General features: G+C 45.8%; 1 protein-coding gene across 2 annotated transcripts; it reads left to right on the top strand.

Moving 5' to 3' along the window:
* The first annotated feature begins 2 nt into the window (after positions 1-2).
* lrrk2 (leucine-rich repeat kinase 2) lies at positions 3-26178 on the top strand. Of its 2 annotated transcripts, none has more exons than XM_062461764.1 (51): positions 3-395; positions 594-679; positions 976-1085; positions 1363-1451; positions 2519-2653; positions 3083-3217; positions 4733-4864; positions 5005-5124; positions 5237-5397; positions 5572-5651; positions 6017-6123; positions 6768-6897; positions 7350-7474; positions 7715-7842; positions 8075-8219; positions 10014-10153; positions 10346-10474; positions 10742-10912; positions 11404-11668; positions 12143-12325; positions 12447-12556; positions 12656-12725; positions 12916-13127; positions 13392-13642; positions 13819-13967; positions 14089-14182; positions 14282-14468; positions 15023-15204; positions 15480-15703; positions 15788-15915; positions 16057-16275; positions 16825-17020; positions 17154-17242; positions 17456-17643; positions 18080-18234; positions 18552-18698; positions 19064-19255; positions 19656-19796; positions 19953-20065; positions 20332-20522; positions 20735-20895; positions 21178-21348; positions 21624-21724; positions 21878-22081; positions 22638-22834; positions 22941-23007; positions 23201-23391; positions 23664-23816; positions 24261-24469; positions 24914-24982; positions 25085-26178. In XM_062461764.1, the coding sequence occupies exons 1-51, from the start codon at positions 257-259 to the stop codon at positions 25207-25209; spliced, it is 7596 nt and encodes a 2531-aa protein (XP_062317748.1). In that variant the 5' UTR covers positions 3-256; the 3' UTR covers positions 25210-26178. The 2 variants fall into 2 exon arrangements, with proteins under 2 accessions (XP_062317748.1, XP_062317750.1); XM_062461766.1 differs by having other exon boundaries at positions 597-679.
* The last annotated feature ends 1800 nt before the right edge of the window (positions 26179-27978 follow it).

Below are 27978 nucleotides of genomic sequence, written 5' to 3' on the forward strand. Positions count from 1 at the left end.
CAACCAGACAACGCGGGGCTTCAAAAACTGAAATCCATAATAACTTGGCCTTCATGTCTGACAGCCGTCGAGCGACGTGTTTTTCAAGTCGCACAATATTGAATGGACTCACGAATGAAAGTGAAGGCTATCAATGTTTACATGTATTCATCAGATAAAATGGAGCAACTCGATTGTTTCACGACACCCACCTACGATCGTGGTGGATTATAACTAAATGCTTATCAATACTTTCTTGCGATAACACATCAAGACAATGAAGGACAAGGAAGAACTGGAGGAGACTCTAAAGAAACTGTTAGTGAGATTGAAAAATCTTGAAGAAGGAAAGCAGTTAAGTACGCTGGTTCAAATCATCGAAGACCTTATTTTCCTGGCCCATACAGATGGATGTGGTAAGATATAGCCTAAGTGATTCACTAGAATAGGAGCCTGCACAATATTGAGTTGCAAGAACTGTTTGTCTTACAGCTGTTATTTTCATCTTTCCAACTCCATTCATTATTACGGTAAATTAAAAATAAACTTGATCTGTCTATTTATAGTTATATGTTGGAAAAACCCTTGTCTTCTCTTTGCATACCGTTTTTTAGCAGCTGAACTGTTCGAAGACAAAGCGGTTCAGGGGCCTCTTATGGTTGTACTGTCATTTTACAGTAACAGTAAAAGAGTGCAGCAGGTAAACCATGTTTCAAACACCTCACAGTTAAACACTAACTTCAGTACTCTCCACCAATAATGTTTAATGATCTCTGCTCACACTGCAGATAGTGTAGTGTAAAGATACACTTTCATTCTAACTTTCATTCCAACTAAAGCAGATACACCAGTTAAGCAAATTGGTTATTAACACTTTGCCCAAATGATGTCAGTGGTATATCTACCACTGTATTAGTACTACATATTTGATCAACTTAACAGAAAGCTGTATCTAAAAAGTGTTTGTGGTGTTTTAAAGTTACCTTTTCATTTCAGGCAGGATGGTCCTTGCTGTGTCGGCTAATAGAAATATGTCCTAGCACCTTAGACCAGTTGACCAAGCCTCTGGAAGCAGGGAAAGACTGGGAGGTATTGGGTGTGCACCAGTAAGTTGGCTTGGGCTGTATTTGGGCAAACACAGATTCATGTCCATACTGACTGAGCTTGGTAGAAGTTTATGTATGATTGCTGGGTTAATGGTCACCTTCCGACTTACAAAAGTAAAAATGTATTACATTTAGTCATTTAGCAGTATTAAGTTCCCTGCATTTGAAAATGTAGTTTGTCGTAAATTACGTTTAGGTGTGTGCATACATACAACTGCATGTTAGTGCTTGTGTACTTATCTACTTGCACCCGTGTGTGTGTTAACCTGTTTTTCAGGCAGATCCTGAAGGTGCTTTCCCAACACAGCAGAGACTGCCGGACGATGATGGTGGGGCTCAGAACACTGGCTCTCCTCCTCCAATCAGGTCACTGTTAAGATACATAACACCCGAAGCGCGTCATCCAGCAACTCGTTTCAAGTTCATATCTACCATATTATAGTGTTCTAACCCATGACTTAGCATAACTGGGCCATGACAGACAACAAGCAAACTAAATTACCTTAACAACACTTAGAGAGTAGAACATTGCCACTATCTCTGTCACTATCTCTAAGGAGAAGAGAATGCACTTATAGTAAGGAAACAGCGTTCTCACGAAATCTAGGTTTTTATTTGTTTAGTAACCAACTGGATATTCATCACCACAAAGACTAACATAAAACCATGAAGCACAATACTAATGCACAATACTGTACTGGAGTCAATACCTTACCAATGTATGTGGTAATACTGTGTGCCATACAGTAGAGTAAACATTTTTGTAACAATTTCTTACAGCTGACACAGCACCTGAATCTGTTGCAATTTCTGCTTTCTTTAAAATAATTTCAGGTTGATGTAAAGACATGGCATCATGCCATGTTTGCTAGAGAGTCCTTAGAATGCAGTGGATTTAATTAGGTTACCACAGTCACATGGTACAGCAACCTTCTTGTTAATCAATGGACATACAGTATCAGTTGAGCACAATTATGGGAACGCAGAGGAAAAAATGTGCACACATAAGAGTTCTCATGGCGCTTGTGCGAGTTACAGAGTAAACCCTCTCTGCTTTCCTTTCGGTTTGTAACAACCTTGTCGTCTTTCAGTAACCTTCATATGACCCTCTCTTTGTCAGCAGTGCATGAGCAAGACATTTTTGTAAACTGTATTGCAAAGTGAATCAATAAAAGACGCTGCTTCAGTTTTGTTTGTGTAACAATTATATATTGTCTACAGGACAACTAGCCACTCCAGACAACTTCCGTTGAGGCAGCTGTAGTAGTATTGGATTTAGGGTTTGTCTGAAGAGTTGTAAGGGTTAATGTAAGCCCTTGTGAGTAAAACATGTTTCTCCTGGTATATAAATGGAAGGTGGACGAAGCCATGTACTTTGAGGTGAACAGGGTTTGAGTTCTTTTATTTTGGTTTGTGTTTTTGTGTCCATGCAGACATCATCAAGCTGTTGGTTCTAGATGCTGAGGAGGATGTATTTGACCTGATTGTGGGTGCTATGAAGGAGTTTTCCTCCAGCGAAGAAGTTCAACTTCAAGGTTTCCGTGCTCTGCAGCTGTTGTTGGAACAAGGTCCGATTTCTTGTCATGCACGTGCTCTGTAGCATAATCCTACATGGATAAACAATGTTGACAGTGACAAACACATTGTTAATGGGGTAGTTCATGATCCCTTACAGGTTTGTGGTGACTTCAGGAGGTAAACAGAAAATCCTTAAGTTTAACTTAGATGTAACTAAACAATTATATTTTGTTTTAGTTTCTTCTTTAATCAAATGCTTTGCTTCATTTCTCTCTTCATAATGTATTTTCCTAATTACCTAAACGTTTTTGTCTGCCTTTATGTAAATTATGCATATACTTCAAACCACATCACTACTTATGACTAAATAATGAGATTCCTAATACTAATTATCATACATCTGCTCAATCACTTGTTCTGTATTTCCATGACCTACTTAAAAAAATTTTGCTCTGTCCTACATTTGTCTGTGTTATCAGTGAGCGATGACCACCTGGTGGAGTTTGTGGAGAACAAGGACCACAGTGTGGTTCTAGCAGCACTCCTGAGTTCCCAGGCCAGTGAAGACCTGCTTCTACAGGCCATGAAGGTTCTGCTCCCTCTGGCAGGACCCGGTAGGCCCAAGTCCTTAGAGACTGCAATGCTAACACTCTAACACATATTCTAGATTCTGCTATTAGGTGTGGTGGTCAGAACAGTGCCCATTGGTAATTATATAGATTAGTATTTATTCAATCTTTTTTGCAAGATTGCTTAATGAAAATAGAAAGAAACATATTTGCTCATGTTCACAAGAGTTTTACATATCCAAAGTCAATTCATACTCTAGCAAACAACGAAAAGAACACTATGTATGTTCTCACTGATAGTCAGACTGTCATAATTAAAAGAGATGCCATTGGTTTAAAACCAACAGGTGTATGACTGTCAGACCTGTCAGATCCTTTAGTACATTTCTCTAAACTTACGTATAGATATATGATAATCTGGCAACAACTAACAAAAATGTGAGGGCTTAAATACACTGGAGATAACAAGCTAACACTACACAGTTGAGGGTCCAAGAGGCAGTGCTGATTGGAGGATGCTGTGGTCTTCCATAGTCACTGAACCAAAGAGGTGTCGTACAGGAAATAAAACAAGTGATGATGAAATATGTTGTTTAGTTTCAGGAGTAGAAATGTAATTACTACTGGTTGCTAGTCAGATAAGTGCTCTTGGTGCCCCAGACAGTAACTGTTGCTTAGTTACTGAAACAGTGACATAACATGGCATGTTTAAATACTTGGGAAAAGTTGAAAACTTAATAGGAACTATATCATACCACTTTTATTCTGGTAAACAATGTTTAGAGTTGTACATTTTTAGCAAATTTGTACTGTGAAATCACAGAATGTTTCAGCACATTGGAACATTGGAACAGTGTTCTGATTCTATGATGCATGTATTATGAATGAACTATCCTTTAATTATGCATTATGTTTTAACCATAGACATATATACATGTCTATGGTTTTAACACAAAACCATAACATTAACATTTTGTTTTTTACATAATGTTCTTTTGAATTACCCTTACACGCTGATCTAGATACTGCATACAAGATCTACAATGTGTAAAACCAAAACATATTCTTACTACATTTCCTGGAGGAATACAATAAAATACATCAAAATATGTAAAAAAATAAATAAGATTAAATACACATCTAAAGTATTTGGACAGTTTTTTTGTTTTTGTTTTGATTCTCAGATCTGAGATCCCCAAAAATTTGATTATAGTACAGAGGAGCAGCTCTGAGTTTGAAGTTTCTAAATTTAAGGCACATTATTCATGCATAATTCTTTATTAGTGTATGCTATTTACAAAATTATATTACGATTTGGCATCAACTTGATATCCACTTAATGGTTTGTAAAGATCTATTTATAACTCTGGTTTATGTAGCATCCTGTAAGCAATAATATATTACCCCCCCACATCCCCCCTCATCCATTTAGTGATTACAAAAACACCCGCTCAATAGGCCTTTGTCACTGCAAATCAGATTAAGATGAGATTCTACTATGAGCATGAGGATCGGAAATCCCCCACATTAAGGTATTTACACATCTGACTGTTTGTGCAGCCAGCAACGTGGAGATCCTCATGTCCGGGGGAGCACGTTGTTACAGTGTTGTGGCGGGAGCCATGGACTCTCACCCAGCACTGGAGCCTCTGCAGGAAGTTGGTTGCCAATTAATCAGGAAGTTCACCGCAGGTCAGCACAATCACTTTCTTTGGTCAAGCCTCAAACACTTACTGGTAGAAGAATTCCAGCTTTCAGTAGCTACGTGTTGATATTGAAGCGCATTTCCCTGACATTGGAGCTGCAGTTGACACAAGCTTGTTTCGGTTTAGTGTGTTACTACAATATCCTGGTGCTGAACGGTGTGCATAGAGTCCTGGTGAGGGCTAGTGTGACCTACCCAGAGAACACTACCCTGCAGGCCGCTGCCCTCTCCTGTCTGGCCGAACTCAGTGAGTTAACACATGCACACACGAGACACACACACACACACATACACTATACAAAAAGATGAACACACTCAAATTCTGTCAAATACTGTACTTCCCATATCTCCTCCCACAGCCGGGACGATCATGGAGAGTAAGGTGGTGGTCCAGCAGGGTCTGGATGAGGGAGAGGAGGAGCAGGTTGGAGGGCAGGTGGAGGTGGACGGCATGGACCTGTGCTGGATGAAGGCTTGCTGCACAGCCCTGGAGCTCCACGCAGCAGATTCCACCGTCCAGGTGAGACCTAGAGATCTGTCTTTACAGTGTTGTAAGTTCTCATAGTTTTGAAAGCCACATTGTCAATGTTGGTGTCTCAATCAACTGTAGTATTTAGAGCATCTTGAGCATGTATGACCTTAATCAACATTCTTCTCAAAAAAACAATTATTTATCTATTAATTTATCTTCCAGGAAGCTGCATGTTGGGCCATTCACAACCTGTTACTACATGGGAGTGGACTAGATTATTCCATAGTGGACCAGGAAAATAGGTAAGCCCTATCTAATGGCAAAGTCCAATATTGTGCTATTTTGTGCTAGTATCACAAGATAAAAAATTATAATTGCAGCGCAGCATAAAAAGCCTCTCTTTTGATTTTAACATTGACTTTAGCATTGGGGTCCACATGATATTTTCATTTACATAAGCATGGGTGCTCCATATAATGTATTCATATATTCATAAACTATGGACTGTAGCAATAGCATAGCATCCCTCATAGCTGTCATTGACGAGTTGTCATCCTTCAAACTCTTTCACTGTGGCATTGATTCTCCATGAAATTGTCATCGGTGGTATGTAGCATTAGCATCCCCGATAACAAAGTGTAAGTGATAAGATTTGTGTTCTCCTCAGGGCGCCTGTCCACAGACAGGTAATGGCTGCCATGCTGCTCCACTCCTCCTCTGTCAGGGTGTTCCAGGCTGCCGCCTGTGCCTTGGGCACGCTCATCACATTTAACCGTGAGTCACAATTCGTCTTTGTTCAAGTTCAAGTTTTGTTTGTTGACCAGACCCGTAACAAACCTGTAGCTACACTATAAAATACTATTCTTGTATTTGGTCAAGTTTTGTGTGATGCGATTTCGATATTGGTCCAGATATAATATCAAATGAATGGCCAGTGTCCAGAAGGCTGGCATTTTGTCCAGCTACAGTATCAAATGAATGACCAGTGTCCAGTAGGCTGACATTTTGTCCAGATGCAGTATCAAATGAATGACCAGTTTCCAGAAGGCGGACATTTTGTCCAGCTATAGTATCAAATGAATGGCCAGTGTCCAGAAGGCTGACAATTCAGAAGAATTGGAGAAATTGGGTGGAAATACCATCACTTCACTACCACTTTGAACATTTGACATTTGGGCGTGGCCTGTGGCCTACCTAAGGTCTAATGTGAGCCATTCTTAGTGTGGGGATTAGTTGTGGCATGTTGTATCAAATGCCAAATCTCAACACTTTTTACCAAGGAGAGCTTGAGTTATTGGGCGGAATAGATTACTAGAATAATAATAAAGAATACTAACAATTACAATAGGTTACCTCCTGATGGAGGAATCCTAATGATGGAGTTATTGATGGTGTATCTTCTTGATTTTGTGTGTCAGCTAAAATGCAGTCTCTGCTGTTGTCCAATGGCCTCCATGTCAACGTGGTGGAGATGATGAAGAGACACTTGAATTCTCCAGAAGTTTCCGCCAGCGGCTGTCAGCTGCTGCATCTGCTGTTCAGGGGAAGGTAGGTACATGCACACACACTCACACACATACACACTCTCAGTCAAGCCATGACAAACCTACAGTACCAGTCAAAAGTTTGGACACATTTTCCCATGGGTACAGTACATCACCTAGTCACACGCAAGCACTCACACAGAAACACAATCTCATCAAAACACACTTTTGCTCACTCCAACTACCGTACACCAGCTTCTTTTTGGCGTTAGCAAAAGAAGACTTGCGGTATCTGGAAAATAAAAGTTTTCACATTGTATCCATGGCGGTCTCACAACACTTGTGTAAAACTAATGGCAAATTCTTTTTTTCACCACCTTAATATCTGAATAGGTATCAGACCTAAATAATGTCGGTCAGGCTCAAAGAATTAGACGTCAAAAATACAGCATTATCCTGTCCTGTGTAAAGTAAACAAACTCCAGCCCCCCACCCTCCATCCTCCCCTGTCTGTAGGACTGCCAATCTGGATGAGATGAACATGGCCATGAATCAGATCCTGGCGGCCATGAAGGTCCATAACTTCCAGCCTGAGGTCCAGGTGGAGGCCTTGAGAGCCAGCCTGGTCTTCCTCTGCCCAGGTACTTGAACGGCCTTCACACCTTCCCGCTTTTATTCACATTAACAGTGGTGTGAAGAAAGTCCAAGACGTAAGACTTATGTGATGCCTGTGCTCGTTCAGTGACAAGTTGCCTTCAGTGAATATGAGAATGTGTGTGATGTGTGTATACTTGTGTGTGTGATCCGGTGTGTGGCTGCTTGCGTGTGTGTGTGTGTGTGTGTGTGTGTGTGTGTGTGTGTGTGTGTGTGTGTGGGAGCAGACCGGCGCCTGCGGGAGCATGGTGTCTCGGTGGAAGATCCAGACACTGTGGATGTCTCTCTGAGGGTGCTGAAGAACCAGTGTGTGGTGGAAGGGGCTCACACCATCTACCTGGAGGCCCTCAACAGGGTAAAAGACTAAATTTCCCTCATCCTTTTTGGCCATTTTACATTGCCGTAGGTACGTTGTGTGCAGACATCCAGTGGTTGTATTAAGTATCAAGTATTTTAATTGTGTCCCAAGGGGATTGAAATAACAGTCACTTCCTGAGCTTCCCATCACTTATCTTAGGAACGAAGCACTGTTTGTTTCGTAAGAAAGGTGTCAGATATTTGTTTACATATCTGTGTTTTTATCGTAGTTCATCGGCTGCTCAGCTGTCCAGGAGAATGGTCTGAGGGTTTTGTCTGCCCTTGCTGATTGCTCCGGTGCAGTGGACCTGCTCTGCCAGCAGGGGGCCATAGACACGGTGCTGCACACACTACAGATGTTTCCCCAGGAACAAGGTGAAAGCCAGTGGCGGCTGGGAGGCCCCCGCAGCCCCCGCAAGGCGGGGGGGCCCCCACGCCCTAAGGGCCCCGCCCTGCATATCAAAAAACAGACTAGGTCTATATAAAAAAATATATATAAAAAAAAACAAGGAAAACACTTTGAGGGCGCTCATTTAGAGCCCCAAGTTTCAACTGCCAGGTAAAGGAATTCCGTAATGTAGGCAACGTAACAGATCTAAATAGGCTAAATAGTCTCAAAATCCCTGAATCTGGCAACAATGGCTTTTGCGTATCTTACGTGCCTTTTGGGCACGTAAGATACGTGCCTTCTGCTAGATGACGGTAGAGACATGAGTAAAAGAAAATATGCACGCGGTGCTCAAAAGCGCAGCAATAAACTGTTGTCTGAATAAGTTAGAGCAAAACACCCGAAGATTACACACTTACACACACAGATTTAGACCAGCCAGAGAGGAATATTATCAACATTTCCAGACGAAACACTACCGCAGCCGCAGGTAGCTAGCAGCAGCACGTCTTCACCAGCAACCAACAAAAAATATACTTGCTTAGCCTACTTATTGGCAAGAATAAATGTTTTCCTTTCCTTTGATTGTGTGTTATTTCGACGATGCTATCCTTGGTGCTGAACTATCAGAAGGCTAGTGCTGTCTTTGGTTTTGAACAATGACAAATGTGTGGCGGCCTGCGGAAACTCTTCACATCGTGAACATTTGGGTCTTTCTGGGTATTATACATATTTGGAAACTACAAACTATCCTGAATACAAATATGTTTAAATCACTCAGATATCTTTATCACAACTGAAGTTACATAATTTTAAAGTTGACCTGTGTCAATAAAGTGATAACCGAGAAAATTGCATTCCACTCCGTTTCATTCTAATTCTGTGGCGAATATGGAAAGGAAATCCTTTTGTTCGTAATCACGTTGTGAATGTAAATGTCAGTTTAAGTATAGGATACATTAATAACTTCTCAGCAAGTTATTTTTAAGTTTAACAGCCTGACTTCATTGATCAGTTGTTTGTGGCTGCTGCAGCACTCAAAAGAGCAAGCAAACTGAGCATTTGATTTGAAATGGCTTGGAAATCTTGCTAGCTGACATGTCCAAAAAACGTTGAAATTAACAGTTTTTCAGAAGCTATACTTTTTGTACATTACAATGAAGTTTAGGGTGTTAACTATAGAAAACATCAAAAATCTAAATTTTGACAGAAAACAATTTTCGATCTTTTATGGCTTATAGCCAGCAATGACCGCGCGGCCGCGACATCCGACGGGTTTCCGCAGGATGCCACACAAATAGGCTGCTATTGTGCTTTTGTTATTTTTAAACTTTTTTATTTCTCTCACATTGGTGAATATAGGCTATATTTAAAGGTAGACAGCAATGTATAAGATAGGATGGAGATACATTTTGAGTGGATTTAGGGGAAGGGCCTCGAGCTCCAACTTTGCGGGGGGGCCTCTGCAAAGTCCCGGCCGCCACTGGTGAAAGCGCTGTCCTTTGAAACAGGATTGGTATATGTCGTTCATTAAAACAGAGTTGTGTTCTTTTTGGGTAGCTTGGTGTAAATCTGCACATGCAGTGCGGCCTATATCATGTGGGGCACTGGAAAAGAACTATGGTAGTTCTGTAGGTTTAGAACCAGACATTGAATAATAAATAAAATCGTTTTTTTTTGTCAGTATGACTTGCTTCGTTATAGAACAGTCCTCACATATCCCAGTAAAAAGAGGTTATGCTGTCCTAGAATGTGATCGATTATGCTCTGCCCGTGTCCAGAAATACACTACTGGGGTTTGAATCTACTCTGCTACCTGGTGTCTAAGAAGAAGCTATCAAGAATGATCGTCCCTGTCCTGGCCTCGGTCCTTGTCACCTCCCTCATAGAGTACAAGGACTACCCCGAGATGCTGTTGAAGGTGACAATCCATCAATGTTGAGGTTAACATTTACCGATACTTGTGTTTAGATCATGTTCCAACAAAAAACTCTAAACTGTGTGCTCTTCTCTGTGGCTTCTGTGTCCCCAAATTGACCTTGGATTGTTGTGAGCAGTGCAGGGATTCTGCTGTGAGTGTGAAACTCTTGGTGTGTTTGCGGTTGGCCCACAGGGTTTCCAGGTGGCTCTGCGCATGCTGGACGCCTGTTCAGGGGCGGCGGGGGACCTGCAGAAGGAGGACTTTGATCGGCAGGTCTTCCAGCAGCTCAGAGACGGCCCTTCTGACCTGTACAGCAACCCGGTAGGACTGGTGTGGATGTGTCTAGGCTTGTGTGTGAGAGTTTGACATACAGAAAGAATGATGCGTTCCTTCACGATAGATAGATACTTTTTCGTCACAGTGGGGGACATTGGCGTGCGGCACCACCACAAGGGATTTTGTCACAACGCCCCAGAGTCACCAATAGACACACTCCTTCCTCTCTCATCCTAACTTCCTTTCTCACTCCCACTCCTGTTTATCCGCGACCAAACGTCCTCTCTTCGCATGCTCTCCCCCGTCCTCCAGCTGCGCAAGGCGGCGTGCCTGGCCCTGTCCAAGATGGCGTCCGAGGCCGACCTGAGGTACGGCATGCTGGAGAAGGCATGCGAGGACGGGGATGAGGTCATGGCTGAGTGTCTCATCCAGCTGGGCGCGGACGTCAACAGGAAGCCCAAGACCGAATCCCTCATATACCAGGTCAGCACCGCTCACTACTGTCAATTTGATTGTTAAAGGTTTGTGACACCGTGTTGTTATGAAGAACTTGCTAAACATGGCATTGTGTCATATACATGTGCATAGACAAACTTTGTATTGAAGTCAGATGGCTGAGCGGTGAGGGAATCGGGCTAGTAATCCGAAGGTTGCCAGTTCGATTCCCGGTCATGCAAACTGACGTTGTGTCCTTGGGCAAGGCACTTCACCCTACTTGCCTCGGGCGAATGTCCCTGTACTTACTGTAAGTCTCTCTGGATAAGAGCGTCTGCTAAATGACTAAATGTAAGTGTGAGAAATGGAAATTGCTACATGCATGCAAAGCTTGACTATCCACAAACTAGCCGTGGGAGGAGGATATCATACTCATTACTCGTCTCATTGTTATTACTATCTCATCACGGTGGCATAGTCACATGTGTCGATAAGAATTCAGGTCAGGTTTGTGAGTTCTCCCCGTGTGCGTGCCTCAGGTGTGCGAGAAGGGCGGGACCCTGGCCCTGGTTGAGCTGCTGCTGAGCCGTGGCATCCACGAGCAGCACCTTCGGAGCGCGCTGGCTGCCAGCACGCGGAGAGGAGACGGGCCCGCCATCATCCTCCTGCTGGGCTGCCTGGGGCTGGACCGCCACAACGGAGCCCTCTGTCTGGGCGGCTTCAGGCTCGGACGGCTGGACGCCGCCTGGCTCGGCCCCCTGCTGGTGGACCGGGGGAGAGCACGGAGCCTGCGCGACCACAACAGTGAGTGGCTGGAGGCCCGGGCATGCAGAGAGGGGCTAGAGAATGTTCTAGTGTGAGGAGTTGTGCGTATGGGTCCGGAGCGGGGTGAAGCACGAGCTGTACACTTGGGAGGGACGCTGTGTGCTTTGGGTTCAGTTCGTTCGGAAGGTTTTCCTCAATGATTAGCCTCAAGGATGTGCCAGCCATGCAGATTCTTTTTTATACGCAGTTAGTTCAGACTTTGCTTGCTTTTATGGTCCACAGCTAAACTACCATAGGTTTTTGCTCCCATCAGAGGCAGTATATCTTTTTTTGTGTGGAAACAATAATGGTGAGGACTTTACAACTCTCTCACACAGGGAACATGTCACCAAGTTTTGTAGCTTGAACACGTTGACATTTTCCATATTTTTATCTTAGATTCTTAGATTTATCGTTATCTTGTCCAGAAGGAGGTTTTTTATTAGTCTTCCATTTCCTGTTCTGTGTTCACAGGTAAAGGTGCACGTCTGGGCCAGTACGTGTGCTCCTTCCAAAGAATCAAAAGCACCCCATGTCCTCTTAGGTCACTAGCTGACCCCTGTCTGACCTCTGGCTACATGTCGGACGAGAGCGATGACTCCAGCTTCGTCTCCCTGGAAGACAGCTTGGTGTTCTACGATGACATGGAAAGCGATGGTGAGGCTCAGAACACATGAAAACATTCTTAAAAAAAAAAAATTGGACAAAAGGCCAGCTAGTTCGATGGTTTGACACAGTCTGAAACAGTTTATTTTTGTATTTTATTTTATGTACACAGGAAGTGATTCCCTGTCTTTAGCCCTTAAGTCACCCAACGACTCATCAGAAGAGTGGAGAGCAGGATCTTTCAAGAAGAAACAGAGCCGTCGCAGACATGCTAGTGCAGAGGTATGGAGACAGCTCATCTTACATTTGACTGCTTTGTGTCCCCGAAAAAATCTCTTTCTCCTGCTCTCTCAATCTTGTTGTCCCTCTCTCTGTTGTCAGGCTGGCCTGTCTGAGGTTGAGCCTGGGGAGCCTCACAGGAGATATGGCAGGACTGGCTCCAACCATAAAAGTATGACCCCCCCCTTCCAAATATTCAATGTAGTCAGGAAAACCTGATTTACAGCTAGTTTTAAGTTTCACCTAATCCAATACATATACAGTGTATATGCTAAGACTCACCATCAAGAATAGAAATACAAATCTACTGTTCTATAGATGTAGTATCTCTATGATCCAGCCTGACTAATGTTTTACTGCAGGAGTCTACTCCCCAGTGTTGGGGTCAGGGGATAATTCTGCCTCCCCGATTGGGGAAAGAGAGAGGATCCGGCTGCTGGACCTATCAGGGAATGAGCTGGAGTCTGTGTCCTGCCTGATGGACAGGGGTTTTGTCCAACAGCAGCTGGAGCACCTGACTCGCCTGGACCTGAGCCAGAACAGCCTGTCAGAGTTCCCATCCACGCTGTGTGAGGTAACCCCTCGGTTTTCTTTGACATCGTTTTGGCTACTTTTCTCTGGGATTAAAGCTCAACTGTGATGGAAAACCACATTAGCACGCTGATCTAAATGCTAGTCATTAGCTCTCTAAGCTCTCTAAACAAGGCCAGGTGTCATGCGAGGTAGCGTTCTAGACCAGTATACATGTAGGTTACCTAAACCACCTTAGGAAGGAGAACGTTTAGAGAGCCGCCTCATGGAGATTCCTGTTTTTTTGTGGTCTGTATCAATTTGACAGAGCTTGATGAGTTTGACCCGTCTGGATCTCCAAGGTAACCAGCTCCAGTCCTTGCCAGTCGAACTTCTCGCCTTGCCCTCGCTGAGCACGCTCAATGTGTCTCGCAACTCTGTGGGTCCTCTTCTGACCCTTGACCCCGCACTGACCTGCCCATCGCTACGGCAGCTCAACTTGTCCTTCAACCAAATCACCACCTTCCCTCAACAGCTGGGCAGAGCCATGGTGCGACTGGAAGAGCTGTTTCTGGAAGGGTATGCTGGGAAATTGGGTTCAACATGCAATATAGAGCTTATATCTTGAGACATTGCCCATCCAAGAACATGTCAGACACTTATTATGCTGCAAATGTTTCCAAGTAGAGTTTGAGCCAGTTTAGATTAAATACCAATCTTATCTGGGAATCCGTTTCACATCTTTGTTTATTCAGGAACAGAATGAGTGAGCTAAGTACTCCTCTGTGTCTGCCTGAGATGAAAATTATTGACGTGAGCAAGAACAGCGTGGAGAGCATCTCCTCCAACTTCCTGTCTGGCTGCCCCAAGCTCGAGAGCTTCAACGCCTCCAATAACAAACTCAGTAAGTTGAAGCATGCTCTGAGTCGCTGCCAGTGGAAACGTGTCAACAGCTGAGTCAACACTCAAGACTCAGCTGACAGTTCTGAAATGATAGTTCTGTGCTTTTTCATTGTTTTTCGCAGATTCCTTGTCACTCCTCCCCTCAAAAATAGCAACGCTGAAACTATCCAATAACAGTTTCAGCTACATTCCAAATGATGTGCTCAATCTTCCAAAGTAAGTTTGTGATTCAAACTAGCTTTCTTCCTCAAAAAAAATCTGTGGATGATTCTGATTTAAATATCCATTCCTACCCCAAAACCTGTTCATCCTTAGTTTGCGTTCGGTGGACATGAGGACCAACAACATCCAGGTTCTACCCGGCCCGGGTGCGTGGGCTTCGGTAAACCTGCGTGAACTGATTTTCAGTCAGAACCGTATTGAAGCTTTGGACCTCAGTGGGCCCGTGCACAAGTGGGCCAGACTGGAGAAACTCCACCTGAGTCACAACAAGCTTACCGAGGTACAGAGACAGCCCCGTCAGGATCCCTTTTGGAAACGTGTTTCGTTTGCTTCTGTTAAAGGCACCTGTTAAACACATGTTAAAAGGCATGATATGTATGTATTGCGAAACACGCAATTTGGGCTTTGAGTTTGAAAGTATCCAACCCAAAAGCCACTCCCCCAAAACGCATGAACGCGCTGCCTGACTACCGCGAGGAGTGTTCAAACAGAGCACAGGTCGGTAGGTAGGTAGATAGGCAAGTAGCCCGTCCAATCATTGCATTCGATATGAAAGCCGTCCAATCATTACATTCGGTCCGAACACAATGATTGGTCATGTTTATCACAGTCCAGCGACGGCCACAGATAACGTCTTTATTTAATTTTATTGTAATTTCATTCATTGATTGCTATCAGGATGTGGTTTATTTCAGCACGTGACAAAAAGTGCTGTCAAAAACACGACCTACCTTGCCTTTAAGACCTAGAGAGTTGCTGAAGTGCATTCCCGTCAGTAAGTACAGTAGAACCCTTCCGTTCTCTCAGTAAACAAGTTTGCCCTACTCCATTTAGATCCCCCCTCAGATGGGCCAGCTGGAGGAGCTGACCTCACTGGACGTGAGCCACAACGGGGGCCTGCGCTCCTTCCCTGACGAGATGGGCCAGCTGGGCCGGCTGTGGGACCTCCCCCTGGAGGGCCTGCGCCTCCATCTGGACCTCAAACACATCGGCAACAAGACCAAGGACATCGTCAGGTGAGCCTGAAAAACACCCCATGGGACGAAATACCCGTCGAGGCCCCATTGTTACCTTTGTAGGCCTGCATTCTCTTGTGGCATCGCATTGGCGTTGATCGTTACTTTCGCTTAAAAGGTCATGTAAAAAAAGCTAAAGTAATGGTGTCAACAGCCTATGAAGATTTGACAGCCCAAGCCTTTTCAATACACGTGAAATCACCGGAAACCATCAGTTTCCGAGAAATAGTTACACCTAAACCCTGACGACGGTTGATTCGTGCGCCTCACCCCAGGTTCCTGCAGCAGCGCCTGAAGAAGGCCGTGCCGTACCACCGCATGAAACTCATCGTCGTGGGGAATGCCGGGAGCGGCAAGACCACCCTCATCCGGCAGCTCATGAAGCTCAAGCGCTCCCAGCAGACGTCGCAGCGGACCACGGCAGGCATCGACGTCTGCGACTGGACCATCCGGGACCGCGACAGAAGGAACATGGTCCTCAATGTGTGGGACTTCACCGGTGAGCGGCGGCATCGTTAACAGCCGCGGGAAGGGTCGCGTTTCGACCTCCTTCTAATCGTTTCTCGTATCTCTTTTACCTCAGGTGGGGAGGAGTTTAGCGGCTCCCACCCCCACTTCCTGACCCCCAGGGCGCTCTACCTGGTGGTGTACGATGTCAGCAAGGGCGCCGCCCAGGTGGAATCGCTCAAACCCTGGCTGTTCAACATCAAAGTGAGACCCGGTCCAACCGCACCACCGTCGGGGAAACGCCGCACGTTTACATCCGGGGGGCCCGGGGGGCGTCATCGAAAGCGGGTTGTTCGATGAGATAACCGTCGCTTACATCCGTGTGTATCCCTGACTCCCCTCCAGGCGGTGGCCCCGCTGTCGCCCGTCATCCTGGTGGGCACCCACGTGGACGAGAGCGTGGAGGCCCAGCTGCAGGCCTGCCTGGAGCGGATCCGAGAGGAGCTGCTGCAGCGCCACGGCTTCCACGTGGTCAGGGACCACCACATGGTGTCTGTGCTGGAGGACCTCGACGCCGTGGCGAAGCTGCGCAAGGCCATCGCTCGGGAGGTGACCGGCTTCAAGGTAGCCTTGCGCGCCCGCCTGGGACACGCGCACAGACGCGGCGTCTCACGCTGGATCCGGTTAGCAAGGCGCTTTTATCCAACGCGACAAAGTACGCCAGAAGCTCAAGGATCTGTAGTGCATAGTTTTGACAGTATTTAGTAGCATGTTGGTCCCAGTCAAGGAACGTCTATTTACCAGGCACAGTGAAAAGAAACCACATCTGAGCTACAGGGAGAGTCGGCAGAATCGAAGGAAGGACGAACGCATCCAAACACAGAAGGGTCCTTGAAGGAAATCTTCTCCAGAGTGCACGCAACCTCACACTTAGGCGACGGTTCACCTTTCAGCACAGCCCTTGGTGACGCCCGGATGTTACCGCCGCGACAACACTGAAATGGCTTCATTCAAGTCTCTCACTGTCCCAGCCCAGATAGAGCCTAGCAAAAGGAGGGATTTCCAACGAGCTCACATATTATAGGTGTCCGCATACTTCTTTCTTCCTATCTCAGTCCCCCACTTGATCTCCCCTCACTTTGTAACCCCCCCCCCCCCCCCTCCCTCCCCCAGATGCAGGGCCAGCCGGTGATGGGGCAGCTGGTCCCAGAAAGCTACGTGGAGCTGGAGCGGAGAGTGTTGCAGGAGAGGGCCCGGGCCCCCGCGGAGTTCCCCGTCCTCCAGCACCAGGCCCTGCTGCGGCTCATCCAGGACAGCCCCCTGGAGGAGGCGGAGCTGCCACACGCCATCCACTTCCTCAGCGAGGCCGGTGTGTGCGCGCGCGCGCGCTCGTTAGTCTCTCTGTGTGCGTCAGGACAAAGGACGTGAGGCCTGTGTGTGTGTGTGTGTTTGTATGTATGCGTGCGCCTTGTGTATTCATGGGAATGATCTCTGCCCTTAAGGTGTCCTCCTGCACTTTGACGATCCTGCCCTCCAGCTTAGAGAGCTGTACTTCATCGACCCGCAGTGGCTTTGCGACATCATCTCGCAGGTAGAAGAGATCGATCCAGCTGCGTTGGGCCGCTGTTATTTAGAGAGAAAAGCGCCGCTCGTCTTTTCTTTTCCCTTTTCTTTAGCTTGTTTAGAATATGGTGGCTTCAGACTCGCTGTTTCCATCTCGTCCCCCCACACCCTCTCCCTCTCTCTGTGTCTCTCTCAGTGTCTCTCTCTGTGTCTCTCTCTCTCTCTGGCTCTGTCTCTGTAGAAACTGACCGTGAAGAGCTCAGGGTCCTGGGAGCACCCCAAGGGAGTTGTCCAGCGCTCGCTGGTGGAGAAGCTCTTGTCTGAGAGCAAGTGTTTCCCCATGAACTATCTGACCCAGTACCTCAAACTCCTGGAGAAGTTCCAGATCGCCCTGCCCTTTGGGGTCGACCAGCTTCTAGTACCCAGCAGGTAGGAAGAGTTCCACTGAAACGGATAAATAGATAGATATAAAGCTGCCTTACAGATAATAGTCTTTTTAGGTCCGTCCAGAATTTTTTATTTTGGTTTTGGCCCTGAATGTTTATTTTGGTGCGACTCCACAAAGAATGGAACATGGGGGTCATTTGAGCCAACATTACATTTACATTTAGTCATTTAGCAGACGCTCTTATCCAGAGCGACTTACAGTAAGTACAGGGACAGGGACAAGTACAGGGACATTCCCCCGAGGCAAGTAGGTTGAAGTGCCTTGCCCAAGGACACAACGTCAGTTTGCATGACCGGGAATCGAACTGGCAACCTTCGGATTACTAGCCCGATTCCCTCACCGCTCAGCCACCTGACTCAACGTGGCCGCCGCCTATCCCTCATAACGCCACACGTTTCTACTCTCCCTGACACACAGCCTTCCCAAGTCCAGGCCGGTGATAGAGCTGCCCCACTGTGAGAACTCGGAGGTGATTGTGCGCCTGTATGAGATGCCCTACTTTCCCATGGGCTACTGGTCACGCCAGATCAACCGTCTACTGGAGGTCTCCTCTTACTTGCTGCGTGGCAGAGGTAGGAATCCCAGGGGTCTCATGTACTGTAGTCTGCAGAGGCTGGCCATGGATAGGGCTGGGTCAGGTGGATGGATGCTTGAAAATCACTATACTGTATATGAATTTTCAAGGCAAACTGGATGGGTGGGTGGGTAAATGCCTTTTCAAGGCAAACTGACTGGCTGGATGAATGGATGGTTGAATAAAAGTGCTGTTCGACAATAGAGTTTCACTGCACCCCCCTCCAAGTTAATCCTGAAATAAACTTGGCTAGCCTGTGCTCCTTTATCAAGGTAGTAGTTCCTCTGTTTTTTTGTTCCCCCCCCCCCCCCCCAGAGAGGGCTCTTAAGCCCAACAGGATCTACTGGAGGAGAGGCATCTACCTGAGCTGGTCTCCAGAGGCCTACTGCCTGGTGGAGGCCAGCTCTCTGGAGGGAAGCTCCGCCAGCTTCGTCAAGATCACAGTGCCCTGCTCACGCAAAGGTATTGTACCAATCCCCTTTGGAGCTAATGTACCAGGTGGAAATTGGGCTTTTCCATGTACAACAAGAATTTTCACTGTTGCATTGCAGAGAATTAAACAGATTACTCGGTAAGAGTAGGAGTGGTTTTCGCATCAATCTATTATGATCTTCATCCTAAATCGTACTGCAAAGGTCTGCCTTACACCCAGACTCGAACATGAAACTGTAAGAATGGCACAGAATCAAACTTCCACACAGAAATCCGGGATTCAGTCGTTGATTATTTAGCTAAAGACGACAGACATCGCAATCGCAGTGAGTCCGCAAAGACAAACAGCCACTTCTCCCAGTGCGGATGTGAAACGGCGCGTTCTGTCGCTCCAGGTCACGTGCTGCTGGGCCAGGTGACGGACCACATGGACTCCCTGCTCGAGGAGTGGTTCCCTGGCCTGCTGGCCACGGACATGCACGGCAGCGGGGAGACCCTGCTGAAGAAGTGGGCCCTGTACAGCTACGAGGACGGCCAGGACTGGAGCAAGATGCTGCTGGAGGATCTGTTCAACCACATGGAGAACGGTCCATTTTCTTTTTACATTTCATTTAATTTAGTAGTCGCTTTGATCCAAAGCAACGCACATGTACTAAGTACAACAGATAATCTTTTTTTTTAATGAATTAATTCGATTTATAAAGTAAAATTGGAAGTGTATTATGCAACTAGGGGGAGTCAGGTGGCTGAGTGGTTAGGGAATTGGGCTAGTAATTTGAAGGTTGCCAGTTCGATTCCCGGCTGTTTCAAATGACGTTGTGTCCTTGGGCAAGGCACTTCACCTTACTTGCCTCGGGGAGAATGTCCCTGTACTTGCTGTAAGTCGCTCTGGATAAGAGCGTCTGCTAAATGACTAAATGTAAATGTAACTAAAGTGTATTTCTTTTTTGTTGTTGTTGTTGAATTCCTGTACTTGTTTTCTGTTAGACTGTCTGCTGGTGAACCCAGACGACCCTCACTGCGTCCTGCCCATCTCTCAGATCGCCCCAGACCTCATCCTGAGCGACCAGCCGGCAGAAACCATGCTCCACAACGAGGAGCTTGACTTCTCCAAGGAGAACCCACTGGGTCAGTGATAGTAGTGTGTAATTATTATTATTTTATTTTATTTTTTACAGTGTATTCAGCTTTCAAAATATCTGATCAATTACTTGTTTAAAATACAGTATCCCCTAAAAAACATGAGTTTAGTTTAAGCAGAGCTGAATTGAAGTTTGTCTGTAGGGGATGGCGGTTTTGGGACTGTCTACCGGGGAGTCTACAAAAACGAAGAAGTTGCGGTGAAGGTTTTCAACAAGCATGCGTCTAAGATCTACATCCACCGCTTGCTACGACAGGTAAATGAAACGGCCACATCCAAGTTTTACTCACACCAAAAGTTATGGCTCCCTCTCAACAGAATCCTGTCACGGCAACATTCTCTTATAGATACAATTGCCGTAGAACACAGATTTATGGGTTTGTGCATTCTACCATACCGTTTTTCTAATGGAGAGGTGAGGTTTGATGACCATGACAAGCCCCCCTGTACTGACTCTTCAACTTCACTGAGCACATGTGATTGGTCTCCCTCCCCTCTGTCCTCTCCCGTCCCGACCTCCAGGAGTTGGCAGTGCTCGGCCGCCTCCACCACCCCAGCCTGGTGGCCCTTCTGGCAGCCGGCTCGGCCCCCCAAGCCCTGGTGATGGAGCTGGCCCCTCGCGGCTCCCTGGACTCCCTGTTCGAGCATGAGAACGGCAGTCTCAACCGCAAGTTACAGCACCGCATCGCCCTGCAAGTGGCTGACGGACTCCGGTAACTGCGTTACTCTTGGCTTTAAATTAATACGTATGTAGTGTATGGATAAAAAAAAACAAAATTCCGATTCATAAACTATAAAAAAATAAGATCAAGTTGGATTCAAAATAAAGAGAGAAAAGGCAGATGACAAAAAACACACAAGCAATAGTCGTTTCCGTGTTTTGTCCAAACTTCTCGACTCCTAACACTACCTGGTGCCCGACTAGATACCTGCATTCCTCTATGATCATCTACCGCGACCTGAAGCCCCACAACATCCTTCTCTTCAACCTCAAGACGGACTCTGAGATCATCGCCAAGATCACAGACTACGGCATCGCCCAGTACTGCTGCAGCATGGGGGTGCGCACCTCCGAAGGAACCCCAGGTGAGCCTCTCTGAGATGCCAGGAGAGACTGTCCAAAGTGGAGCCAGTGGAAAAACTCCAACCAACAACCCTTTCAATAAATTAATCAACAATCAGTCAGTTTATCAATCAGTTCATGTATCAGTGCGGTCCTGCTATTAACTTGTTATTGCAAAAGCGAAGAACAGCAACTCATTGGACTGTGTTTGAACTCTTTTGACCATACTCTGACGACAGACCATGTTGCAGTCTAATCACCAGAACCTCACCGTTTGGTCAATGTTTTCTGGTTTTCCTATCCAGGTTTCAGGGCTCCAGAGGTCGCCCGGGGCAATGTGATCTACAATCAGCAGGCGGACATCTTCTCCTTCGGCCTGCTTATTTACGACCTGCTGACGTGCGGCGAACGCATTTTGGACGGCATGAAGTTCCCCAGCGAGTTTGACGAGATGGCCGTGCGGGGGAAGTTACCAGGTTAGCATGCTGGTGTGCCTCCAATGGAAACTTCTGCTTTATGTTGGTGGATATAGTATTAGATACAGTGCAAACCTATACCTTTCAGAAGTTGCCTTTCACCATTTCTCACTATCAATGGCATGTAGTTCCATTATTGTCAGTAGATGGCGCTGCTTCTCGCTAACCGTTATGGCCTGCCCTAGATAGTTGAAAGAGGATAGTTGGGTCTAATCAAACTAAGGGGTGGTGATGGAGTAAGCACAGGCTGTTCATAGACATCCTGTCTCCTGTAGACCCTGTGACGCACTATGGCTGCTGTCCGTGGCCCGGCTTCCAGACCCTGATGAATGACTGCATGAAAGAGAGTCCCCAAAACAGACCTACCTCTGCACAGGTAAAGGCGGTGCGACCACCTGTTTCACATTATTCTCCTAGTGCTACTGACTACAAGGGAAATAGTCAATAAAAAGGTTAGGTGTTTGAACGTTGTTGACTCTTGTGTGTGTGTCTGTCTGTGTGTGACTGTGTGGGTATGTGTGTTGACTAGGTGTTTGACAGGCTGAACTCGGGGGAGATGCTGTGTTTGATGAGGGAGCTGGTGGTGAGCCAGGCGCCCAATGCGGAGTGTTTCACCGTGGGGGCGCCCAGCGGTGGAGACCAGGTCAAGGTCTGGGTGGCTGGTGGCAGCAGCACCCAGAGAATAGGCTGCATCTCCGAGGTGGACCTGGACACCCACACTGTCACTGACCAGGTCCTTTACGTTTGACTTCAGTTACATTTAATCAGAATAAAGTACAATAGAGTAGAACAGAATCAATTCTGATTTTGTCGTTCAATACATCCTGACAAATGCACCTATGTCCTAACCTCTGACTTCACCTCTGTGCCAATTGAGAATGGGAGGGTTTTCATGACTTCAGTCTACTTCCTTATCTTGAAGTATTATGCAGGAATATATCATTGAGGTGTACACTAGCACCAAATATGTAGCACAAAGTATGATCCCGGGAAACTTGTGCTATAACTTTTTACTCCATGGTGGTCTAAATTTGGGACATGGGAATACAAATATAGATGTACTTTTCAAGGTATTAACAAACATTTACAAATTATTTGACTCTTACGCAATTGTAGTTATTTTGGCTCTCTAGTCTAGTTTTTTCGTAACTAAACAAGGCTAAAGTGCCAACTGTTAGCTTCTGTACACCATGAGCCACATAACGCATAACTTATGCATATTATGGGAGCAAAAGTAAATGGACAGTTTGTTTGGTTTTCATTGTTGGCTCCGTCGGTTATCTCACCAGCTTCAGATCGACACCAGTCCCGTCCTATGCCTGGTGGCGCTCCAAGTCCCCGGCAAGGCCTGCGATTGGCTGGTGGCGGGCACCCAGGCTGGAACCCTGGTGGTCATCAACACCCAGGACATATCATCATGCCACCACCTACAGAGTGTCACAGATGCTGTGACCTCGCTGTTTTTCCACTCTCATCCTCAGCTAAAGTGAGAAAAAGAGACAAGTCAGAGAGCTGGGGACATTAACACAACATTAACATGTTAACATTGAACATATTGAACAATGGAATGTTGTTGTTTTTTTTCTTTCTAGCAAAAATTACTTGCTAGTCGGGACCGCAGATGGAGTTCTGACGGTTTATGAAGAGTCTGCTCTCCAGGTACATGAGCTTTCCACTGTTGTAAACCAAGTGTGGCAGGACATAGATGAGGGTGTGCTGTAACAGCGACTTGTCCCCCAAATTGTCATGGAAATGGTGCACCACACACAAACGTGACCCATCTACCTCTCCTTTCACCCACTGTTATCTCTTAAAGCTCAGGTGCTTCTCTTTTCCCTCCTCCCCCTCACAGCAGGAGAACGGGAGGCCGGTCAAAAGCGTCAACATCGGGAATGTCAACACCCCCCTCGTGTGTCTGGGTCAGTCGGCCCACTCCCTGGACAGGAGCACGGTGTGGGCAGGCTGTGGGACCAGAGTCCTGTCCCTCTCTGTAGACTACGACATCTGGAGGACCATCAACACAAAGCCCAACTTCACCCACCAGTCAGTGCATACTATACTTCCCAGCATAGAACATATCTGTAACAGTGTGTGTAAGATAACCTGTCTGTGCTTATTATGTCACTAGGAAATCATGCAGTGAACCCTGATTAAGTTGATCTAAGTATATATACTTAGATCAACTTAATCAGGGTTCACTGCATGATTTCCTAGTGACATAATAAGCACAGACACTTTATATATAGTATATATACGGAACACAACAAAAAAACTGCGTAAAGAGTTCTGTGTGTGCATGTGTGTGTGTATTCCAGTTTGCAGAGGACAGCGAGCAGCGAGGCGTGTGTGTCACGTGTGGTGGTGGAGAAGCACGTGTACTTGAGCAAAGCCGGGGGCCAGACCGTCGAGGTTTGGGACAAGAAGAGTGAGAGGATGGTGGACTGCATTGACTGTTTCCAGCTAATCAGGTACACACACACAGGGACCACATACACACTCATGTTTACAGAGAGCTTTGATGATCATCTCATAGAACACCACTGTCACTCATGCTGTAACGGTGCAATTTCCCCTTGGGGGATCCATGAAGATCTGTCTATCCTTTTTTCTTAATAACCTCCGCTGACAACCAGCCTCCTGAATTCTCCATGCTAGTGCTAATCCTCCATACCCTCCCTGTACATACATGTCTCAGTGCTAATGCTAATCCTCCATACCCTCCCTGTACAGATGTCTTCATGCTAATGCTAATCCTACATACCCTCCCTGTACAGACATGTCTTCATGCTAATGCTAATCCTACATACCCTCCCTGTACAGACATGTCTTCATGCTAATGCTAATCCTCCATACCCTCCCTGTACAGACATGTCTTCATGCTAATGCTAATCCTCCATACCCTCCCTGTACAGACACGGCTCCAGTCGGAGGCCCACGCAGGGCTACCCTGAGATGCCTCCCTGGGCTTGTGTCAAGGCTCTCATGGTGCAGCCCGGGGCCAGCCTGTGGATCGCCACCAGGGGGGGGTACCTGCTCCTGTTGGAACTGTCTAACCACCAGGCGCTGCAAGTCATGAGCCCCCACTGCCAGTCTGTCCGCGGCATGGCCTGCGCACTCATAGGTTGGTGGTGTGGATGACTTCCTGTCTGTCTGTGTGCCAGGATGACCTGTGTGTGTCATTCTTGTTCTTTCACATGTCTGAGGATCAAAAGGATGGCCTGTGATCGTGTAGATGTGCAGTGTAGTGTTATTTCCTGTCTGCCAATTCGTGTCTGCTCGTCTGAAGGCGTGTTTCCTTTGGGTTTACTCAGGCGCTTTATGTGTCACATTTGTCGCTGGCTGTCGTCCTCCTTCGTAAGTTTTGTATCCGTGGTTTCATAATCTGAGGTGTGGTTTCTTTGCGATGTGGCTGGTAAATACGTTCCGTTCCTTGACACTGTTCGTTCAACACGTACTATTTGTATGTCGCTTTGGAAGAAAGCTTCAGGTAAAGGATGAGAAACAGATCAAAGTTTTGCGTCATGTAATTTTCGAAACCTTTAAAGCACGCTCTCTTCAACTGCAGAGACACTGAACCGTGATGATGTGGTCCTGGTTTTGGGGCGAAGGTTTTCCCAGGGTAGGAGTCAGAGTGGTAAGAAATATGCATCCCTCAGGATCTTGACGGCAAAGAAAACGGAATGCCTCCTTATTGTACCTGTGCACGCGCCTGTGTGTGTGTCCTGTGTGAACGCAGGAGGAGACGAGTCGGTGCTGATGTTCTGGAACAGTGCCCTTCCACGGGAGGTGAAGGATCTGAAGAAACACTGTGAGAAGAGGGAGGAGATCGCAGCCAAGATGAGAGAGCAGCTCCACGACTGACTCAGAGACACGCAACTACGTATGATGTACGGAACCACACCTGGAGGGCATACTTGCTCTGTCTCCTACGAATGATACTCCAACCATAGAACATTCTGGACTGCTTTACTGAGAAACGGGACAACCTAGAGTAGAACACAGCCTAGTCTACATTGACAGTTGCCTAGAAATCTTTCAAAGCTGGCACTACTAGATACTAGGACCTGGCCTTGTATGACCTCAAATGACTCCCATATATCATTGTTATGCTGATCCCTCCACCAGTGATAAAACAACAGTAAATGTTTCCTATAGATTTGTTTAAACATTTTTACCTTTTCTGTAGAATGTACATTAAAAAGGGACAGAAATTCAGTTGGAACATTCTGCTTCGCGCCTTAGATTACCTCATTTTCTGACAGCCATACTTTTCAATGTAACCACCAACCTACCAATGTAATCTAACAATTAAATGTTAAATAACGGTCAAGGAGGTTATTTAACACCGTTATAAGCCGCTGTGATAGAAGCTGTTATTTGCTTTCTGTTAGGTCAGAAGGGTAGAACACTCTGCCATATGCTGTTACCCTACTCAGTGGAACTGCTTAAGACTGCTTTCAGTTTAAAAGGGATACAAATAACATTATTTGTATTATAATTATGAATAATTATAACTTGTGTTGTCATAATGAATCTGGTTAATGTACTCAGGAAAATCTCCTGTTCCCAAATTTGTGTTTACATGTGAAATACCACTACTATAAAAAAAACTGGACACTTAGCCAAATGGAGAGAACTATGACTTCTCTAAAGGCCATATTTGACTATTTATTGTAATGTGTGTTTGTTTACCAGCAAGCCAAGGCACTTCTAACCAGTGTCTTCCCCCTTACCTAAGATGTCAATGAGACACACGGTCCTATGTAAAACTTGAATGTTTTCATTATGTCTAAAAATACATCTCAATAAATTATATTTTATGTATTGTAAGATGGTGTATGGTTATGTTTTTTGTAAAACAAGTTTATGTAAACATAAGATGAGAATATTTGGGTAAATGTACACTTAGTTTTAGTTAAAAAAGTTAGCAAATATGCCAATGACTCAGAATATCCACTAGGCAACTCTCCCAAAAGCCGGAAAACAGCTTATTTTAGTATTTGTTCAACTCAAGTTATACCACCTATATATATTGCACGATGCTGAGATGAAAGCATGAACTGTTGTATTTCACGAGGTGATATTTTTGCCAAACTAGCTAGTTTGTTGTGTAGTAAAGTGTCATTCAACTATCTATCTGATGCTTATTTACTAGGCTATGTTATGTAGTCTGTGTAGTCAGATTATAACAAATACATAATAATGCAGATGCATGTAGTCAGTATAACTTGATTGTTATGCATCATTTTGTGTTCTCTAGCTGGCTTCCATCTAGTAACTTATTTTGTGAACACGATTTGGGATGCATTACCAACTCAGTAGGAATTTACCCATACCGTACTGTGCTAGATACAATGGTACAGTTCTCTAAATGTACAAAAGACACATTACTTCCGTATTTATAAGCAATTACATTTATTTGACATATTAACGAACCGCTTTTCCAGAGGGAATCGAAAAACCAGTCCACCCATTTGAGCCAATATAGGCAAGACTGGAAAATTATTCCCTGACCCCTCACAATAAGGCGATCAAGCAAGCTCCTGGAAAACTTACAGGTTCCTGCCCGTCAGACGGAGAGGATTGTCTAAGGCAGGACGGCCACCAGCTGATGATCGCTGAGCTGTGTGGTGCACTTCAAGTCCCGTATCAGGTTCATCTTGTATTCCTGGTAAGGTATGGTCTTCCCTGCATGAAAGAGAAATAGATAAAAAAGATGGGTGAACAATGCATTGTCAAGGAGATGAAAAAAGTTCACAGGGTACATAGCTATTGAGCACATCGCTCTTACCTACGGCTCCAATCTTCCTATTGTAATCCAGGACACAGCATGGCTTTACAATTCCCTCTTCGGTGACACGGTCCACATTTCCAGTGGCAGCCATTGAAGATGCATGCACAGTGGAAATGACATGCACATCCCTCTTGTCATGCCACTTCACTGCAAGCTGTTGACCGTTCTCCTTGAACTCAACATCTCCCTTTCTCATTTTACAGGTGAAAGGTGGCATCCCCTTCCTGTTGGACCGCACAGTCCCACAGACACCTGTCCCAAGAGACAGAAGATGCTGAAAGAGGGTTGGACTGCTGTACCAGTTGTCCACGTACAGTATACATGGCCTTTCCTCAGGTGTGGAGCAAGCAAGGTCATGACAACAGACCCAGAAAACCCAAGCTCATCATGATGCTGGATGTCTGTTGTGGATCCTGTGCATATGAGCATGTCCTGAACATAGCCAGTACTTACATCACACAACACAAAGAACTTAACTCTGAACATGTGCCTTTTTGCTGAATTGACAGAAGCGCAGCCTACCCTTCCACAGCATCAAGGATTCATCAGAGATCATTGAAAGGACCAAATAAGAGCACTTGCATCTGCCCTTTCGTTGTCCTGATGAAGACAACGGAGAAGGAGAAAACCGTCCTGTGTGAACAGGGAAGCGAAAAAAAGGAGTGGCTAGCATGGGATCCGTGCTCCAGTGCTCTCTCAAAGAGGACTTCTTCACAACACCCATTATTGCCATTAGAAATGAGTAAATTTCTTCTATGTTTGTGGGTAGCCACTTTTAGCCAGCTTTGCTTATAGCAACCCACCACTCCTGGCGCGGTCTTGTCTTGCAACTGCGA

Source organism: Osmerus eperlanus, chromosome 5 (assembly GCF_963692335.1).
Source record: "Osmerus eperlanus chromosome 5, fOsmEpe2.1, whole genome shotgun sequence".
Classification (NCBI taxonomy): domain Eukaryota; kingdom Metazoa; phylum Chordata; class Actinopteri; order Osmeriformes; family Osmeridae; genus Osmerus; species Osmerus eperlanus.

Excerpts from the sequence above, each read along its gene's own strand:
- lrrk2 (XM_062461764.1), top strand. The coding sequence starts at position 257 with ATGAAGGACAAGGAAGAACTGGAGGAGACTCTAAAGAAACTGTTAGTG. Across the intron at positions 5,125-5,236 it reads CTCCTGTCTGGCCGAACTCA|CCGGGACGATCATGGAGAGT; the intron begins GTGAGTTAACAC and ends CTCCTCCCACAG. Across the intron at positions 14,183-14,281 it reads GATGTGCTCAATCTTCCAAA|TTTGCGTTCGGTGGACATGA; the intron begins GTAAGTTTGTGA and ends GTTCATCCTTAG.